Genomic DNA, 18,226 nt, shown 5'->3' with positions numbered 1-18,226 from the left:
GCGTGATATATCACACCTTTCGATGTACATGTTAGCTCCTTCCAAATTTTATATACTCTTGATCCATCTGAGTTCTCAAAGGTGGTACTTCTTATATGATTTTTACAAGCTTTACATGAGGCACATGGAAAAAATCCCTTTACTTCTCCTTAATTACTTGCTATTGAAAGGCTTGAATAATGACTGTGCACCAATATATCATTCAAATTCCTTGACCGTTTTGGCGTTAGCAGTGGATAATTTGGTAAAACATTTTTTAATATTGGGTCAGACTGTAATATCCCCCAAAGTTTTCTCATGATTGACACCAGTTCAGGCCATTGTTTGTTATACTCTGTGATAAATCTCACCTGATTGGTCATCTCTGTCTCATTCTTATTATTATTATTATACAGCAATTCTTCTCTGGGGAGCCTCGATGCCTTTTTAAATCCTTTCTTAATTTGCCTGTTGCTGTATCCTCGATCATGCAGTCTACAAGCAAGATCCCCTGCTTGTTCAAAAAAATCTTCGTCAGTGGAGCAGATCCTCCTTATTCTCATAAATTGTCCTGTAGGGATCCCATTTAAGCCTTTCAATAGCAAGTAATAAAGGAGAAGTAAAGGGATTTTTTCCATGTGCCTCATGTAAAGCTTGTAAAAATCATATAAGAAGTACCACCTTTGAGAACTCAGATGGATCAAGAGTATATAAAATTTGGAAGGAGCTAACATGTACATCGAAAGGTGTGATATATCACGCCCGTTGTCCTTGCAATAAAATTTATATAGGGTTAACTATGCGTGAACTGAGAGTGAGGACAAGAGAACATATTAGAGATATTGAAAAGTCAGGAACAATTGAGGATATCAGCTCTCTTAAAACCTTACCAAAGCATTTCAGAATGTATCACAACTGTGATCCTACAGGACTTAAGATCCAGGCAATTGACCAGGTGTGCCTGGGCCCCAGAGGGGGTAATCTCGGAAGGACATTAGCTCAAAAAGAAAGTAGGTGGATCTACTTACTAGGGACTATGGCCCCAAAAGGCCTTAATGAAAGTTTAGGGTTCAACGCATTTTTGTGAATAGAGGTCTCTATTGTATTGAGACTTGTAAGACTCAATATTATATTAGTCTTCCACGTTTTTCCTGTTTTTAATTGTTTGCGTATGTATGGTGTTTGTCTTGTTATTTACCATTGTTGTTTTTTTATCCCTAGTTATAGGAGTATCCGTATGTAGGAGATGTTCCTCACATAATACAAGATATCCTCTGCATTTTGAAGAATACGTAGATGTGAAGAATTATTGGAAACAATATCTTTCCGTATTATCACTTTGTGAATTATTCCTGTATTAATGGGTATTAATAAAATTGATAAAGTTAATATTGTTAAGTCAGTCTATGGATATTTACGTGTAATGGGACCTGGTCTCTTATATATATTGTTTTGTAAAAGATAATGTATATTTAGGAGTGGGGGATTAGTGTTTATATATCACTTAATGCACCTTATATAATTGTGTATCAGAGTATTTATTTATTTTCACTTATGTATTTATTATGAATATCTTGTGTATTCATTTTTGTATATTTATAATGTTTGATTAAGTAATCATTATGTATTTGTTAGAGTACTATATGCTAGCACTTTTATCATGTAGCACTAGGGATTAATCTATGAAGTTTTAATGGTTGTAGTCCACGTCTCATAGATTTTAGTTGTTCTATTATAAAATACAAAGATTTCGGCGTCCGGTTGACGCATGCGCCTTTGGGAATGCCCCTGTGACTTCTTGCTCCGCTCACATTAGGCGACGCAGAGCGTGACACGCTCTGCGTTCCAGGCGCGGAGGAAATGAGGTCACGGTTCACGATAGGGGAAGTTCGTCATTGGCGCATGCGCAGATGCAAGTCGGGTACGCCGACATCAAAATCAGCTGTGGACGGCAGTATATAGAGAGCAGGAGATGCAGCGTACATGCAGACCCCCATGTTGAGGAAGCCACGTAGGCGAAACGGCGCTGTCGGGGCTACTGGTGTGCGGACAGGACAGGAAGCATAATATATGTAAGTTGCATAGGACGTTAGCCCAGTATGATATAGCCAATATTAATGGTTTTGTGTGCCATTTATGCAGGTTGTAATAGTGATCAGAGCCGGGTAGGATATAGCCGTTAAGAGATATTTGTCTCATGGTACTGCTAATTAGAACTATGTATTATAGTGGCTACTGGCAAGTGTTTTATCTGCCGGCTATGCAGGCTGTGTTAGGCGGCTCTGCTATATCTTTTGCACAGGACACTTTTCTAGATTAAAGCATGCAGTTTAGAGATTGATGGGGCTGTGATAGCCTATATACTAATAATATCTGTATGTTTTTCCAAGAAGATTTACTAGACTTTTCTTCGATATTCAAGTATGTCCTTACCATTAATATCCTGTATAGGTAAATAGGGTGTGTTTTGTGGCTTTATATAATTTAAAAGCTTAAATACTCTGTCCTGTTGGCTATCAGTATTTTATGAGTGTCCTTGTCTTGTTTTTTTATTTTTTATCTTAAATAAAGTGTATATGATTTTATATCTGCTTATGCCTCTTTTTCACCTACAAATATGTATGGTGTTTGTGAATAAGCTTTCAATATATGATGGCCACAATACCATATGCATTGTACAATGTGAATTATTATGCATTGTGTACTTCATAAGAAAATGAAGAATTTACCAACCATATTATTTCACGTTAAATGGCGCAGTTCACACTGGAGATACAGTGTATATATATATATATATATATATATATATGTATATATATATATATATATATATATATATATATATATATATACATATATAGTGCTGGCAAAATATTAAAGGGACCACTGCAAAATTTTCAGTTTGTCTTATTTCTCTCTTTATATGTATTTTTTTGAGTAAAATGTAAATTGTTCTTTTATTCTATAAACTACTAACAAAATGTCTCCGAAGTTCCAAGCACTGCATTTTGTATTTATTTTCTGAAAATGAAAAATGGTCAGAACAACAAAAAATGCATTGCTTGCGGACCTCAAATAATGCAAAAAAACAAACAAAACAAGTTTATGATCTGGGGATGCTTCAGCAAGCTTGGAATTGGGCAGGTTAATCTTTGCGAAGGACGTATGAATCAAGCCTCATACAAGGTTATCCTGGAAAAACAGTTGATTCCTTCTGCTCAGGCAATGTTCCCCAACTCTGAGGACTGGTTTATCCAGCAGGACAATGCGCCATGCCACACAGCTAGGTCAATCAAGGTGTGGATGAAGGACCACCACATCAAATTCCTATCATGGCCAGCCTAATCTCCAGATCTGAACCCCATTTGAAAACCTCTAGAATGTAATCAAGAGGAAGATGGATAGTCACAAGCCATCAAACAAAGAAGGACTGCTTCCATTTTTGTACCAGGAGTGGCATAAGGTCACCCAGAAGCAGTGTGAAAGACTGGTGGAAAGCACGCCAAGACGCATGAAAGCTGTAATTACAAATCATGATTATTAAATGATTACTAAATGATTATAAACTTTTTTTTTGCATTATTTGTGATTTTGACAATTTCTCATTTTCAGAAAATAAATACAAAATTTATTGCTTGGAAATTCAGAGACATGTTGTCAGTAGTTTATAGAATAAAAGAACAATTTACATTTTGCTCAAAAATATACCTATAAAGAGAAAAATCAGACAAACTGAAAATTTTGCAGTGGTCTCCTAATTTTTGCTAGAGCTATATACCGTATTTTTCTGACCATAAGATACACTTTTTTTCCTCCAAATTTGAGAGGAAAGTGTGGGTGCGTCTTATGTTAGGGATGTAACGTGAGGAGGGGGCAGCAGCAAGTGGGATTGCACTGGGAGGCAGGAGGCAGAAAAATGTCTCTGCTGGGCTTCAGGAATCAGTGCTGGGGAAACCACATGGTCCCGATCATTAAAGTGCAGTGAATATTCATTAGCTGCTTCCCCACCCACCTGTCAGCTGAGCTGTGAGTGGGGAGCAGCAAATGAATACTCCTTCACAGGGACACACATGGTTTCCCCAGTGCTGGATTCCTGCAGCAGCTGGGGATATCTGTGTGTCTGGTGGAGGCAGCAGCAGGGGCTAGAGGGGACAAGATCGCTGCATACCTGCCTGCCAGGGCTGTGCTGGGTGCTGAGTGCTCCAGCACAAGGACCTGTGTGATGTCATGAAGAGGGTGGGCTGGAGCATCACATGGCAGCACAGAGCCCTCCCTCTTCTGATGTCATCACAGGTCCTGCAGCCACCACACTACAATCTGCAAGCTTACTCCTGTGCTGTGGAGAGGCAACAAGAGGGAGCGCTCTGTGGTGTCATGGGATGGGATGCTCCAGCATTTTACCTCACCACAGTGTGGCTGGCTGCCACAATTAAAAGGTTAGTGACTACAACACACAATAAAGCACTCTGCCATTTCTGTGGTGAACTATAATCCCAGCATGCCATAGGTTCTGCAGGACATTCTGGGAGTTCTAGTTCTCCCAATGGGATCTCAAAGCAGCACTCCAGTGTTATTTTTCAGTGCTGGAGTGGTGCTTTAAATATAAGCCTTGTGCCCCCATTCTTATACTCACCCTCCAGCATCTTCATACAGTACTTTACAGACACCACACTGGTCCCGCAGCTCCATCTTCTACCCGCAGATTCCAACATCATAACATACTATTATATATAATAACAACAACACATATAATAGTATGTTTATGTTATTAAATATTTTACCACTAGTGTTGAGCCTTCCGATACTGCAAGTATCGGGTATCAGCCGATATTTGCTGTATTGGAATTCCGATACCGAGTTCCGATATTTTTGTGATATCGGAAATCGGAATCGGAGTGTGCGGTGCGTATGGTTCCCAGGGTCTGGAGGAGAGGAAACTCTCCTTCAGGCCCTGGGATCCATATTAATGTAAAAAATAAAGAATAAAAATAAAAAATATGGCTATACTCACCCCTCTGGCGAACCCTGGCTGTCACCGCTGCAAGTGTCCGCCTCCGTTCCTGAGAATGTAGTGAGTGAAGGACCTTCAACGACGTCGCGGTCAGGTGAGCGGTCACGTGAGCGGTGAGGTGACCGGTCATCTGACCGCGACGTCATCGAAGGTCCTTCACTCTCTGCAATACTCAGGAACGGAGGCGGACGCTTGCAGCAATGACAGCCAGGGTTCGCCGGAGGGGTGAGTATAGCCATATATTTTATATTTATTCTTTATTTTTTACATTAATATGGATCCCAGGGCCTGAAGGAGAGTTTCCTCTCCTTCAGACCCTGGGAACCATGCAGGATACATTCCGATATTTGTGACCCATTGACTTGTATTGGTATCGGGTATCGGTATCGGCGAGATCCGATATTTTGCCGGTATCGGCCGATACCATCCGATACCGATACTTTCAAATATCGGAAAGTATCGCTCAACACTATTTACCACCTTTTTTGCTTCAAATATTTTTTCCCTATTTTCCACCTCTAAAACATGGGTGTGTCTTATAGTCCGGTGCATCTTATAGTCCGAAACATACGGTATATATATGTACTTAATAACTATATTTGTCCAACTGGAGGTTAAATGGCTAAAGGCAAGTAAGTATGATAAAAGAAGAAGAATCTTTTCTGAGTCTTGAAGTTGCTGATGTATTGGACATAACTAAAAATATTGCAATATAGCAAATGAGAAAAAAAAACCATTTCCTAAAAGTATGTAAATAGATTTAAATCGGTTGTGTCATCTTAAAATATAAGAAAAAGAACTTCGCAGTTTACCTCTTAATAATAATCTTCCCCATACTTAAGAATGGAATGATTACCCACCCACGGAAGCAAGAAGCTAGAAGGCAGAGGAGCACTGCGCTCTTGAAGAAATAAGCTGAGCACACTGTTTTAAATAAATAGACTTCATAAAATGTTTTGTTAAAGGGGTTATACCAAGTATAGAATATGGATCTGCAGGCTTAATATTACTGTCCTGTGTTGTTGAAATATGCTGCCTTCCAGGGAATACTGAAAGAGAAATTCCAAAAGTGAAAATTAATGTATTCAATATACAGTAGCAGGGCGCATGCACTTTTAGATATAGTGAAAAGCAAAATTAGCATCTTTTGAGGCAGATGCATCACTAGTATGCAGAAACTTTCAAAATATCTTTCATGAATGCCATAATATTGAGGGGCCTTAGGGACAGCAATGTTTGTGAATTTCACTTTCCTTCATGTTTTAATCATTTATTCACATCTATTTAAAGTTTAATATTGACAACTGTCTACTTTTTTTATAGTTAATATTGAACAAAATTCCTTTTTTACATCAATGTTGTTTGTTGTTAAAACCCAATAAAAATATTTCAAGTAATAAAAGTGTAACTATCATTTTGTAAATATTTTTACATATTGCAAGAGCTCAATAGTGTTGATCGGTGGGGACCCTACCCTCCACATTGTCGGTCAAAACACTGCTCTGAATTGCACAGCTCCTGTGTCAGTCTATATGTCCGTACATTCAGCATAAAATAGTGGTTTAGGGACCCATAGACTTACTACTGAATAGTTTTGACCAATTGGTGGGGATCCCAGACCACCAAAATCAGCAAAACTATACAGCGTCTATAACTTATAAAAACTTTTACAAAGTGATAGTTACACTTTAACCCCCTTAAGTAATAGATATTTTGGTATTGCAGCTTGCCAGAAGTTTTTTCTTTCTCCGTAAGAGACTTTAACTTTTATTTTTCAATTTTTTGTCAACATATAATGGCTAGCTTTTAGCATGATGAGTTGTATTTTTCAATGTATTACCGTATTTTTGAGTTACATATAACTTGTTGAATAACTCTTGTGAAGGGGATGAAAAAAAGCTATAAAATCCACCAAAAATAGAAGACAGTTCCACCACTTAGTTTTCCCTGCAGCTGGGTAGAGATAAGAGTAGAACTTCTAGTATTTTTCATTTGTGAACATTTATAACCCAATTCATTTAGGCTGGCGTTTTGCAAGCTAGCCTTAATGAAGGTACCGCTGGAGTAAGATTTGCCTAATTTTTTGAGAGACGCATCTTACAACTGCTGCAAATTTTTACTTTAGTCAGGAACCAGAAAACACTTCTTGAGTAATTTACGCAACTAAATTGGTGTAAATTTTGAGCAATTTTTCAGGTAAACCTTATCCCGCCCTGTCCCACTCAAGTTCCACCCACTTTGATGGAGCTGCACAGGACTGGTATAAAAATAGGGAAAGGTGCAAATTTTTATGCAACTCCGAGTTTCCCAAACAATTTACAGTGCTCGATTGCAGAAAAAAGATGAAAACACATTGAATCGGGCCCTTCATTTTTATACTGTGCACATTTTTTTCGTTTGGAAATCAGCTTTTTAACTTATATTTGCCTATTTATTTAGTCCTACTAGGGTATATTACAATGTGACCTACTACTTGCTGATATAATGCTATAGCATACTTTAGCATACCAAAGCCTTACAGCCTGTCAGAAGTAAACAGCCAGACAACTTCTGAGGTCACACTTAATAGACATAGTCCTGGAAGTCATAGTTCAGATGCCCACTCTCATTAGACTAATGTCAGCTGAACGCATTGATAGACGGTCTACTGTGTATGGGGGCACTGGCCTACGGATGATCAAGATAGATGTGGATTGGACATCTCCAATTTTGGACTGCCCCTCCCTGAGATAATTGGTTGGAACACTTATCAGTTGACAGCTTTCTCAAAGAAAACAAAGGAGCGCTCAGCCGAACCAGTGTTCTTGTGTATGGGAGAGTCAGCCGAGATAGATGAATAACAAACAACTGGCCATACATCATTTGGCCAACAGCCATCTACTATGTATGGTGAGCCTTAGACATTCGGCTATCTTATATGCCTATTTACAGTGGCATCTCAGGGGTTACAAATCTCTTGACAACTGCTGAATGGAAAACTAAGTTTGATATTTCTGCCTCAAAAATATAATATGTGGAAGCAAAAGAAGCAATATTTTTCTCATATATAAGTATTCATCTAAAATACACCAATATACAATTGCCTACTCCACTATTGTTGGAAGAAAATTGCAATTAGATGACATAGAAAAATACCTAATTCTTATAAAGATACAGCTAGCGAAGGCCATACAGTGATTGCCATAGAAAAAGTTGCGTGGCAGCAGTAATGGGCTGTGTGCTACATAGGATTGAAGGTCCATTAAAGACAAGGCAACAGACCGGTTTGTGTTATGGATGGATTTTATGCAGGACTATGAAGGACTATAACGTGTGGTGGACTGTATAGGTCAAATCAATGTAGTGTGTACTGGACTGTGTACTGGACAAGACACTGAATTGTATTGTGTGCTGGACTGTAGATTAAATAGATAGTGTAATGGACTGTGCAATGGACTGGTTTTCTTCCTAGGTAACGCAATGTGGCAGTTTATGTGGCAGATAAAGGTAATGATTGGTAGGACAATAGATGGACTGCATGCTTCTAAGCAGAGAGATTTGCTAGCAAAAGATATGACATGTAATGCCAATATGCAATGACAATGCAATGAATAGTGTCCTAGAAAAACATTACCCGTTTTTATTTTTGTACGAGCGGGGGAAGGGAGGGTACTTTGTTTTTGTTTGAAAGTTTGGCTTGTAATAGCTGCAGAAATATTAAAAAAGAGCATTAATAGAATATTCTCTGCATGGGCACAAAAAATATTATATATACTAAAAAACACATAATGCATTTTTTCCATTCAAACAATAGATACACTGAAGATCTTTTCTAGTCTTTTTCCGTAAAATGCAAAATGTACCACAATGTAGGACTGAAACATATTGACCACATATACAATATCGGATTTACATCTAATGAGCTAGTGGCCACAAAATGCTATGGATCATCCATGCATAAATAGGCTTATATATATTTTATATTACTGGAAAATAGACTTCAAGTACATTTTAAAATAAAAAGATAACTGCATTGAATATGTATCTTAGTTTTCCAAACTTTTGCTTAACATCAGCTGACCTGTACCGTAACTCAGCAAATGCTGTCTATAAGTCCTTGACTATTATGCATAATGAAAAACTCATCACTTCCAATAGCCAAGTAAACCTGATTCAAAGTGTGCGTGTGTCAGTCAGATACTGCATTTCAAAAACCTGACCGTCACATCCAAACATAGACTAATTGTGAACAGGTGCTGAACCTAAAGTCGCCAACTCATATATAGTTAAGTAAATAAGGCAGCACACTGTAGCGCTAAAACATGCAGTTCAATTTTCGTGTTTCATGTTTGCAGGTTTTAGCGCTACAGTGTGCTGCCTTATTTACTTAACTATATACGAGTTGGCAACTTTAGGTTCAGCACCTGTTCACACTTAGTCTATGTTTGGATGTGGCGGTCAGGTTTTTGAAATGTATTCTTTAGCCTTCTGATCGTGCACTCCGCCTCCTAGCCACAGGTGTTTTAATCGCAGCAGGTCCATTACCCCTCCACAGAGAGAGAGAATTTTAGTCTAAGAAGAGGTTTCACATGTACCCATTCAGATGGAGACGTTTATTCTCAGCGAGGAAAGACAAGTGTAGGACCTGGTATAAGAGAGATGCCGTAAAGTGGCTACCAGGTACACATAAAATTAACGCTCTCATTTTTCATATTTCTAGTGCAGTAATGCAGTTCAATTTTCGTGTTTCATGTTTGCATGTTTTAGCGCTAGAGTGTGCTGCCTTATTTACTTAGTCAGATACTGCAGACATGTTGAGCATAGAATCACTAGTGAACACTGCAGATGGACACACAATGGCTTAGAAACAACTGAAACCCTATATGAACCCTAAATAAAATAATGGCATTTAACCCCTTAGCACCTAATGACATGCAGTGTCCATCATAGGTTGCCTCCCCCAGTTTGATGCGGGCTCTGGCAATGAGCCTGCACCTATTCCGGGACATGACGGCTGATCTGGTCAGCGGTTATGTGCCCCTAACAGCTGCGGGTGGAATTGTGATCCACTGTTAACATGTTAAATGGAGCGGTCAGTCTCTGACAGTGGCATTTAACATGCATGCGCCGTAAGCGTATCGCAAACCACGCCCATTGGCGCCCATGTCATATGATCATGGGATGCCGATGGGTTGGCATAACAACCCGGGCTCTCCAGGAAACCCGGAGAGCCTATGGTTGTCATTGCTGGATAGCTATGAGCGCTGCCCTGCTGTGTGTAGCCCAAGCGATCGAATGATCGCAGCTTCTAGTCTCCCATGGAGATTAGTGAAGCAAATAAAAATTAACAAAAATTGGTTTTAAAATTATTAAAAAAATAAATAAAAGTTTAAATCACCCCCCATTCATCTAATTCAAAATAAAACAATAAAAAAATAAGAAATATACATATTCAATCAGTAAACGGCGTAAAAAATCAAAACACCAGAATTATATTTGTTTGGTCGCCTCAACATTGCATTAAAATGCAATAACGGGGCGATCAAAACATCATAAATGGTGTCAATAAACACATCAGCCCAGCACACAAAAAATAAGCTCTCACACAGTCTCAGATCCTGAAAAATTGAGACGCTACAGGTCATGGAAAATGTCAACTTTATTTTACAAACTTTGGATTTTCTTTTCACCGCTTAAATAAAAAAGAACCTATACCTGTTTGGCATCTACAAATTTTTAATTACCTGGAGAATCATAATGGCAGGTCAGTTTTAACATTTAGTGAACATGGTAAGAAAAAAAAAATTGCAGAATTGCACTTTTTTACAAAAAAAGCGCACTTTGAATTTTTTTTCTGATTTTTAGTACACTATTTCGTAAAACCAATCATGTTATTGAAGAGTACAACTCGTCCCACAAAAAGCAAGCTCTCACATGGCCATATTGACAGAAAAATAAAAAAGTTATGGCTCTGGGAAGAAGGGGAGCAAAAAACAGAGATGCAAAAAGGGAAATACCCTTTCATAAAAATGAGAATTAGCAAAAATTCTAAAGCCCAGCTTTATATGTCAAATCCGTTCTCCACACACTTTGCAAGATTTCTGACTATAAACATTAGTATTACCGTATATACTCGAATATAAGCCGACCCAAGTACAAGCCGAGGCACCTACTTATGCCATGGAAAACTGGGTAAGCTTATTGACTCGAGTAGAAGCCGGGTATGCATTGTCCCCCCATTCCTGTCCTGCTATGCATGGCTCCCCCTGTCCTGTCCTGGTATGTGGCTCCCCCTGTCCTGGTATGTGGCTCCCACTGTCCCGTCCTGGTATGTGGTTCCCACTGTCCTGGTATGTGGCTCCCACTGTCCTGTCCTGGTATGCGGCTCCCCCTGTCCTGGTATGTGGCTCCCACTGTCCTGTACTGGTATGTGGCTCCCTCTGTCCTGGTATGTGGCTCCCACTGTCCTGTCCTGGTATGTGGCTCTCCTCGTCCTGTCCTGGTATGTGGCTCCCCTGTTGTATGTATGGCTCTGCTCCCCCATCTGCATGGCTCGGCTCCCCCATCCCGCATGGCTCGCCCCCCCTTTCCCTGGTTGTATGCATGGCTCACATTGTCCCCCCTCCCTGTCATACTCACCCTCCTCGCACCTGCATCTCTGTCCCTGCATCTCCGTTGTCCTGGCGCCGGTGATTCTTCTCTCCTCTCTTCAGTGGTCACGTGGTACCGCTCATTAGGGTAATGAATATACGCTCCACGCCTATGGGAGTGGAGAGGCGTCCATATTCATTACCTTAATGAGCGGTACCACATGACAGCTCAGCACAGGAGAGGAGAGCCGCCAGCGCTGGGACAACGGAGATGCAGAGATGGAGATGCAGTGACAGGGGGTGAGTATGATGTCTTCTGTTAGCCGGTGGCTGCAGCTGCAGCTGTCACTGTGCCACAGCCGCCGGCTCCTGCCTCTGCTACGCCGCTCCCCCTCCCCCACCAGCGTTCTGGACAATTGACTCATGTGTAAGCCGAGGGAGGCGTTTTCAGCAAAAAAAATAATGCTGAAAGTCACAAGTATATACGTAAATTTTACATTCAGAAGCTGATAGGTGATCACATCTTTTCACTGGACAACTCCCTAAAGTTTGTAGACTAGGACCCCGATTTATCATTGCCTTTGCACCTGTTTTTTTGTCTAGTTTTATGTGTTTTGCACTTTTTTCTTTGCACCCAACTCATTATTCTATTTGTGTCTTTTTTATATGTGTTCGCCTCTTTTTATTAGTTTTCACTTTGTTGGTGGAGTTTAGTGATTCAAGATGTTTTTGACTGATTCATTCATTTCAATTTTTTAAAAAGCCACAAAATTTGGCGTAATCTCTCTCTAATCCCCACCTATTTTTGAGTAATCCAGTATTTTGGTGCAATTATTGCTCCATTTTGCAGAATGTGAGACTTTGGAACTAATAAGTAGCAAAGCAGCTAAAGAAAGAAAAAAATGCTTAGACTTTGTACTTTGTATTAACCCCTTTACCCCCAAGGGTGGTTTGCGCGTTAATGACCGGGCCAATTTTTACAATTCTGACCACTGTCCATTTATGAGGTTATAACTCTGGAACGCTTCAACAGATCCCAGTGATTCTGACAATGTTTTCTCGTGACATATTGTACTTCATGACAGTGGTAAAAATTCTTTGATAGTACCTGCGTTTATTTGTGAAAAAAATGGAAATTTGGTGAAAATTATGAAAATTTTGCAATTTTCCAACTTTGAATTTTTATGCAATTAAATCACAGAGAGATGTCACACAAAATACTTAATAAGTAACATATCTCACATGTCTACTTTACATCAGCACAATTTTGGAACCAAATTTTTTTTTTGTTAGGGAGTTATAAGGGTTAGAAGTTGACCAGCAATTTCTCATTTTTACAACACCATTTTTTTTTAGGGACCACATCTCATTTGAAGTCATTTTGAGGGGTCTATATGATAGAAAATACCCAAGTGTGACACCATTCTAAAAACTACACACCTCATGGTGCTCAAAACCATATTCAAGAAGTTTATTAACCCTTCTGGTGCTTCACAGGAATTTTTTGAATGTTTAAATAAAAATGAACATTTAACTTTTTTTTCACAAAAAATTTACTTCAGCTCCAATTTGTTTTATTTTATTAAGGATAACAGGAGAAAATGGACTCCAAAATTTGTTGTACAATTTGTCCTGAGTACACCGATACCCAATATGTGGGGGTAAACCACTGTTTGGGCGCATGACAGAGCTCGGAAGCGAAGGAGCGCCGTTTGACTTTTCAATGCAAAATTGACTGGAATCGAGATGGGACACCATGTTGCGTTTGGAGAGCCCCTGATGTGCCTAAACATTGAAACCCCCCACAAGTGACACCATTTTGGAAAATAGACCCCCTAAGGAACTTATCTAGAGGTGTGGTGAGCACTTTGACCCACCAAGTGCTTCACAGAAGTTTATAATGCAGAACCGTAAAAATAAAAAATCATACTTTTTCACAAAAATTATCTTTTCGCCCCAATTTTTTATTTTCCCAAGGGTAAGAGAAGAAATTGGACCCCAAAAGTTGTTGTACAATTTGTCCTGAGTACGCTGATACCCCATATGTGGGGGTAAACCACTGTTTGGGCGCATGGGAGAGCTCGGAAGGGAAGGAGTGCCGTTTGACTTTTCAATGCAAAATTGGCAGGAATTGAGATGGGACGCCATGTTGCGTTTGGAGAGCCACTGATGTGCCTAAACATTGAAACCCCCCACAAGTGACACCATTTTGGAAAGTAGACCCCCTAAGGAACTTATCTAGAGGTGTGGTGAGCATTTTGACCCACCAAGTGCTTCACAGAAGTTTATAATGCAGAACCGTAAAAATAAAAAATATTTTTTCACAAAAATTATCTTTTCGCCCCCAATGTTTTATTTTCCCAAGGGTAAGAGAAGAAATTGGACCCCAAAAGTTGTTGTACAATTTGTCCTGAGTGCGCTGATACCCCATAAGTGGAGGGGAACCACTGTTTGGGCGCATGGGAGGGCTCGGAAGGGAAGGAGCTCCATTTGGAAGGCAGACTTAGAAGGAATGGTCTGCAGGTGTCACTTTGCGTTTGCAGAGCCCCTAATGTACCTAAACAATAGAAACACCCCACAAGTGACACCATTTGGGAAACTAGACACCCTAAGGAACTCATCTAGATGTGTTGTTAGAGCTTTGAACCCCCAAGTGTTTCACTACAGTTTGTAACGCAGAGCCGTGAAAAAAAAAAAAAAAACTTTCCCTCAAAAATTATTTTTTAGCCCCTAGTTTTGTATTTTCCCGAGGGTAAGAGGAGAAATTCGACCCCAAAAGTTGTTGTCCAATTTGTCCTGAGTACGCTGATACCCCATATGTGGGGGGAACCACCGTTTGGGCGCATGGGAGGGCTCGGAAGGGAAGGAGTGCCATTTGGAATGCAGACTTAGATGGAATAGTCTGCAGGCGTCACATTGCGTTTGCACAGCCCCTAATGTACCTAAACAGTAGAAACCCCCACAAGTGACCCCATATTGGAAACTAGACCCCCAGGGAACTCATCTAGATGTGTTGTGAGAACTTTGAACCCCCAAGTGTTTCACTACAGTTTATAACGCAGAGCCGTGAAAATAAAAAATCTTTTTTTTTTCCCACAAAAATAATTTTTTAGCCCCCAGTTTTGTATTTTTCCAAGGGTAACAGGAGAAATTGGACCCCAAAAGTTGCTGTCCTATTTGTCCTGAGTACGCTGATATCCCATATGTTGGGGTAAACCCCTGTTTGGGCACACGGTAGAGCTCGGAAGGGAAGGAGCACTATTTTTCTTTTTCAATGCAGAATTGGCTGGAATTGAGATCGGACGCCATGTCATGTTTGGAGAGCCCCTGATGTGCCTAAACAGTGGAAACCCCCCAATTATAACTGAAACCCTAATCCAATTACACCCCTAACCCTAATTCCAACGGTAACCCTAACCACACCTCTAACTCTGACACACCCCTAACACTAATCCCAACCCTATTCCCAACTGTAAATGTAATCTAAACCCTAACCCTAACTTTAGCCCCAACCCTAACTGTAGCCCCAACCCTAACCCTAGCCCTAACCCTATCCCTAACCCTAGCCCTAACCCTAACCCTAGCCCTAACCCTAACCCTAGCCCTAACCCTAGCCCTAACCCTAACCCTAACCCTAGCCCTAACCCTAGACCTAACCCTAGCCCTAACCCTAGCCCTAACCCTAACCCTAACCCTAATGGGAAAATGAAAATAAATACATTTTTTTAATTTTTCCCTAACTAACGGGGTGATGAAGGGGGGTTTGATTTACTTTTATAGCGAGTTTTTTAGCGGATTTTTATGATTGGCAGCCGTCACACACTGAAAGACGCTTTTTATTGCAAAAAATATTTTTTGCGTTACCACATTTTGAGAGCTATAATTTTTCCATATTTTGGTCCACAGAGTCATGTGAGGTCTTGTTTTTTGCGGGACGAGTTGACGTTTTTATTGCTAACATGTTCAGGCACGTGACATTTTTTGATCGCTTTTTATTCCGATTTTCTCTTACCCCATGACGGCACTAACGAGAGAGAGGGATCCGCCCTCAGGGACAGGAAACCCACAGGTTAAAAAGGCGGGACCTCTCCTCCACCTCAGTTCGGTTTCCTGTCCCTGACGGGGAACCCACAGCTCACCGTTCGTCGCGGGATTCCAGGGACCATCGGACCGAATTCAGGCAGCGGGGGGCCCTGCCGCGGTTCCGGGTGGATATCCTCCCTGAGGACACATTCCGGGGTCGGCGGGCCCTGTCGGTATGTGTGGAGAAGAAGCAGTGAAGAGGAACAAGTCTGCTCCTTCTCCTTTCCTACAAATCAGCCGGTAATAGGTAGCGGCGGTTACCTGGGAAACCGCCGGTCTGACGGAGCTCAGAGAAGGGGGTGGCGCCGGTCACCAACAGGAGGCTCTGGTATGGGCAGCGGCGGCTGCGGGGATCCCTCCGTCCCTTCTGTGAAGCCGGCGGCTAATGGAGCGCGCGCGAGGCTGGCGTGACTTACTGCGCAGGCGCGGGGGTCACTTCCGGGGCGGCGCAGGGGACCTCTGGGTAATCCGGAAGTCGCCTTGCGCCGCACTGTTGGTATATAGCAGGAAGAGAAGGGGCATACCGCTGCTCAAAAGACACCACCATGAGTGGAATAGAGCAGTCGGTGGAAGAAATTTCACAGGCCCCTGTGACTAAGAACCCGAAGGAGCGCCATTCGTCACGGAAACCTACGCAGCGCAGCAGCTCAGGATCCCAGCGCAGCAGAGGCTCTGGTGGATCCAGGAGGGAGACGGTGGTTCAAGTGGAGGAGGCATCCTCAAAGCCACAACCGGTATCTTCCTCACATTAGGAGGGTAAGTGACCTCCGTGAAAGTGTATATTCTAATAGGGGCTATTGTTTCCTAGGGAAAGAAATGCCAAGGGAAAAGTAAACATAAAGTGTGCCCGCTTTGTTCAGCAGATTTGCCAGATTCATGGGTTAAAAAACTCTGTGCGTCATGTATTAGGAACACCATTAATGAGGAGACGCCGATTTTCACATCTGAATTAAAAGACTTAATTAAAACCCAAGTGGCAGACGCACTAAAAAGTGTAAAAAACCGTAAAAGAAAACGTACAGAAAAAACTCCAGATTACAGCTCCAGCGAGGGAGATAGCTCGAGTGAGGATTCAGATAGCTCTACAGCTTCAGCATCCTCCTCCACATCTTCAGAAAGCGGTCGCAACTGTTTCCCAATAGATGAAACGGATGCGCTGGTAAAAATGGTTAGGGCGACAATGGGTCTGGCAGACACTCGTTCCAAAAAATCTGTACAAGATCTTATGTTTAGTGGCCTGGAACAAAAGAAGTACAGAGTGTTCCCATTAAACGAAAAAATTCAAGCCCTTATAAAAAAGGAGTGGAAAAGACCAGACAAAAAAGTACTGTTGACACCCAAAAGGAAATACCCATTTGACGACCCAGCCTGCGCATCATGGGGAAAGGCGCCAAAATTAGACGTCGCCATTGCGAAAGCCTCCAAAAAATACGCTCTGCCTTTTGAGGACATGGGGACCCTCAAGGATCCTTTGGATAAAAAGGCCGATGTCTTTCTAAAGGGGTCCTGGGAGGCCGCCAGCGGGGGGCTAAAACCCGGTATAGCTGCTACTTGTACAGCGAGAGCTCTGATGGTCTGGCTGGATCATTTAGAAACTCAATTAAAAAATAAAACCACGAGAGAGTCTATACTGGACTCAGTGTCAGCAATGAGAGGTGCCGCTGCGTATCTAGCAGATGCCTCAATAGACTCAGTTAGGCTGACGGCAAGATCAGCTTCTTTCTCAAATGCGGCTAGGAGAGCATTAGTACTGGCCGGGGGATCTGCAAACTAAAGCCAAGTTGTGTTCCATACCATGTGAAGGTGAATATTTGTTCGGTCCCACCCTAGACGATGTCCTCGAAAAAGCGGTGGATAAAAAGAAAGCCTTTCCAGGATTCCCAAATCAGTCTTACAGGCGGCCCTTTCGAGGGAGAAGGTTCACACAAAGACGCCCCCCAAAAAACCAAAAGGAGGGGTGGGAAGACAGAAAATTCAAAAAAGGAGGGTTTATGTTTAACAAACTGGATAATAAAAAACAGCCACAATGAGGGTGCGCCCCAGGTAGGAGGGAGACTGACCCACTTTCTTCAAACCTGGGAAAAAATTTCTGGAAGTGCCTGGACTTTAAACATCATAAAGACGGGCCTAAAACTAGCTTTTCACACAATGCCACACAGTCAGTTTGTGGTTACACCACAAAGAAAGTCGGAGATCGAGCAACTGAGTATCCAGAGGGAAGTTCTCAGTCTTCTGGAAAAGAAAGTCTTACAGGAAGTTCCACGACAGGAAGAGACGAGGGGATTTTATTCTCCACTTTTTCTTCGAACGAAGCCGGACGGAACTTTCAGGGTGATAATAAATTTGAAACAACTAAACAAATACCTGGTGATAGAGAAATTCAAAATGGAAACAATAAAATCATGTGTCAGATCCCTTATCCCGTCTTGTTTCATGACTGTTATAGACTTAAAAGACGCGTATTATCATGTGCCAATCCATCCGGAGTTCCGAAAATACCTCAGAGTGGCAGTGATGATACAAGGGAGACTAAAACATTACCAATACAGAGCTCTTCCGTTTGGTCTAGCCATTGCCCCAAGGG

The 18,226-nt window shown here is 41.3% G+C and overlaps 1 protein-coding gene across 12 annotated transcripts in view; it reads right to left on the bottom strand.

Moving 5' to 3' along the window:
- ABI3BP (ABI family member 3 binding protein) overlaps positions 1-18,226 on the bottom strand; it is a 746,713-nt gene that overhangs the window by 171,748 nt on the left and 556,739 nt on the right. For 5 of the 12 annotated variants that reach the window (XM_069757702.1, XM_069757705.1, XM_069757706.1 and 2 more), the window contains 2 exons: positions 8,604-8,675; positions 5,965-6,039 (listed from right to left, as the gene is read on the bottom strand). The exons of 5 other annotated variants lie outside the window; for them this stretch is intronic. In XM_069757702.1, the coding sequence (XP_069613803.1) occupies positions 5,965-6,039; positions 8,604-8,675 (147 nt within the window). The remainder of the gene's footprint in view (positions 1-5,964; positions 6,040-8,603; positions 8,676-18,226) is intronic. 2 more of the 12 variants (XM_069757708.1, XM_069757712.1) reach the window with 1 other exon arrangement.

This window comes from Ranitomeya imitator, chromosome 3 (assembly GCF_032444005.1).
Source record: "Ranitomeya imitator isolate aRanImi1 chromosome 3, aRanImi1.pri, whole genome shotgun sequence".
Lineage (NCBI taxonomy): Eukaryota > Metazoa > Chordata > Amphibia > Anura > Dendrobatidae > Ranitomeya > Ranitomeya imitator.
The sequence above is the reverse complement of the archived record's forward strand: the minus strand, read 5'-3'. Positions and strand labels throughout refer to the sequence as shown.